This window comes from Orycteropus afer, unplaced genomic scaffold (assembly GCF_000298275.1).
Source record: "Orycteropus afer afer isolate SDZICR_OR568_19922 unplaced genomic scaffold, OryAfe1.0 scaffold01307, whole genome shotgun sequence".
Taxonomy (NCBI): domain Eukaryota; kingdom Metazoa; phylum Chordata; class Mammalia; order Tubulidentata; family Orycteropodidae; genus Orycteropus; species Orycteropus afer.
Genome location: NW_006922894.1, coordinates 10,941 through 12,430, shown reverse-complemented (window position 1 = coordinate 12,430; position 1,490 = coordinate 10,941). Strand labels below are relative to the sequence as shown.

Genomic DNA, 1,490 nt, shown 5'->3' with positions numbered 1-1,490 from the left:
TGGAGGATGGGCGGACATAGTTTGATAACACTGTACCATAGAACAAACAAACCACCAGGAGGTGGGAAGCACATGTGGAGAAGGCTTTGTTCTTCCCTTCTGCTGACCTAATCTTCAGGATGGTGAATATGATGTAGATATAAGAGATACCAGTGATCAGGAAGGTGCTGACTGCAAAGATACCTCCTACTACTAAGATAAGCATTTGTGCCACGTATGTGGAAGAGCAGGAGAGGGCCACCACTGGAGGGATGTCACAGTAATACTGGTTGACTCGATTAGACTTACAGAAGGACAGGCGGAAGGTGAAAACTGTGTGTAGTGCAGAGTGGAGAAACCCTGCTGCCCAAGTACTGGTGGTGAGCTGGACACAAAGTCCTTTAGTCATGATGAGGTTGTAACGGAGGGGAAAACATATGGCCACATACCTGTCATAAGACATGACAGCAAGAAGGAAGACTTCAGTCCCTAAGAGGGCCACCAGTAGAAAGAGCTGCAAAGCACATCCAACAAAAGAAATGCTTTGTTCCTTGGTTAAGAGGTTCTTGAGTAACTTGGGAACAGTAGTTGATGGACAGAAAATATCTAAGAGGGCCAAATTTGCCAAAAAATAATACATCGGTGTGTGGAGCTTTTTTTCAGACCCAATGACAAAGAGAATGGCCCCATTTCCCATCAATGTGACCTGATAGATGACAGCAAAGACCACAAAGAGTGGGTAGCGCACTTCTGGGAGGTCAGAGAACCCTGTGAGGAGGAACTCTGAGATGGTGGTTAGGTTGTGGGTGTCCATCTCCTCTCTCCATAGGGCTCTCTCTGGAAAGAATGAAACCAAAACACACAGGTTAGGCTCAAACCCAAGGAGCCTAGTCATGATAAACACTTGAGAAAGAGTAGGTGTGTGGTTGATTATGAGTTATCCTAGCCATATTTGAATTGAGATTTCACATATTGCAATCAATGCACACACGATAATTCTTAGACTCTTTATCCTCATATCCTTAACAAGAGCCATTTAAAAATTCACCTTCTAATAACACCATTGTTGAACATTAAGCAGTGTAGAGTTCACTATTCAGTGAAAACTGATAATGAAGATCTCAGCCTTGCTTAGACACTGGATCTTTCCTTGTAAGGTCTCAATACTTATAATTTTGTGCACGATGTGAACACTAAACACCTTGAAGTCAGAAGTTTTGTTTTATTCCTTGATATATGTTAATAAAAGTTAGCTACTGCAATACAAGTAAAGTTAGATATATAAATGTTGGTTGCAGAAAGTACTGAATTGTTTGTCTTATGAACTGAAAATGTGTTTCTTCATGACTTAAAAGTCATAATCGTTCAAATATTTTACAATGTTTTGTGATTTCCTGGGAGTTAACACATTTAGCATAGTGGCTAAAGCACTTGACTGCTAACCAGAAGGCTGGAGGTTCAAACCCACCAGCCACTCCTCAGAAGGAAGATTGGGCAATCCTACTGCCTCA

At 41.7% G+C, this 1,490-nt stretch overlaps 1 protein-coding gene across 1 annotated transcript in view; it reads right to left on the bottom strand.

Moving 5' to 3' along the window:
- The window catches only part of LOC103213119 (olfactory receptor 5V1-like), a gene marked incomplete at its 3' end in the record, with an annotated part of 1,507 nt that extends 714 nt beyond the window's left edge, over positions 1 to 793 (bottom strand). The window contains exon 1 of the mRNA XM_007959002.2: positions 3 to 793. Coding sequence (XP_007957193.2) covers positions 3 to 793 — 791 coding nt within the window. The remainder of the gene's footprint in view (positions 1 to 2) is intronic.
- Positions 794 to 1,490: the final 697 nt, after the last annotated feature.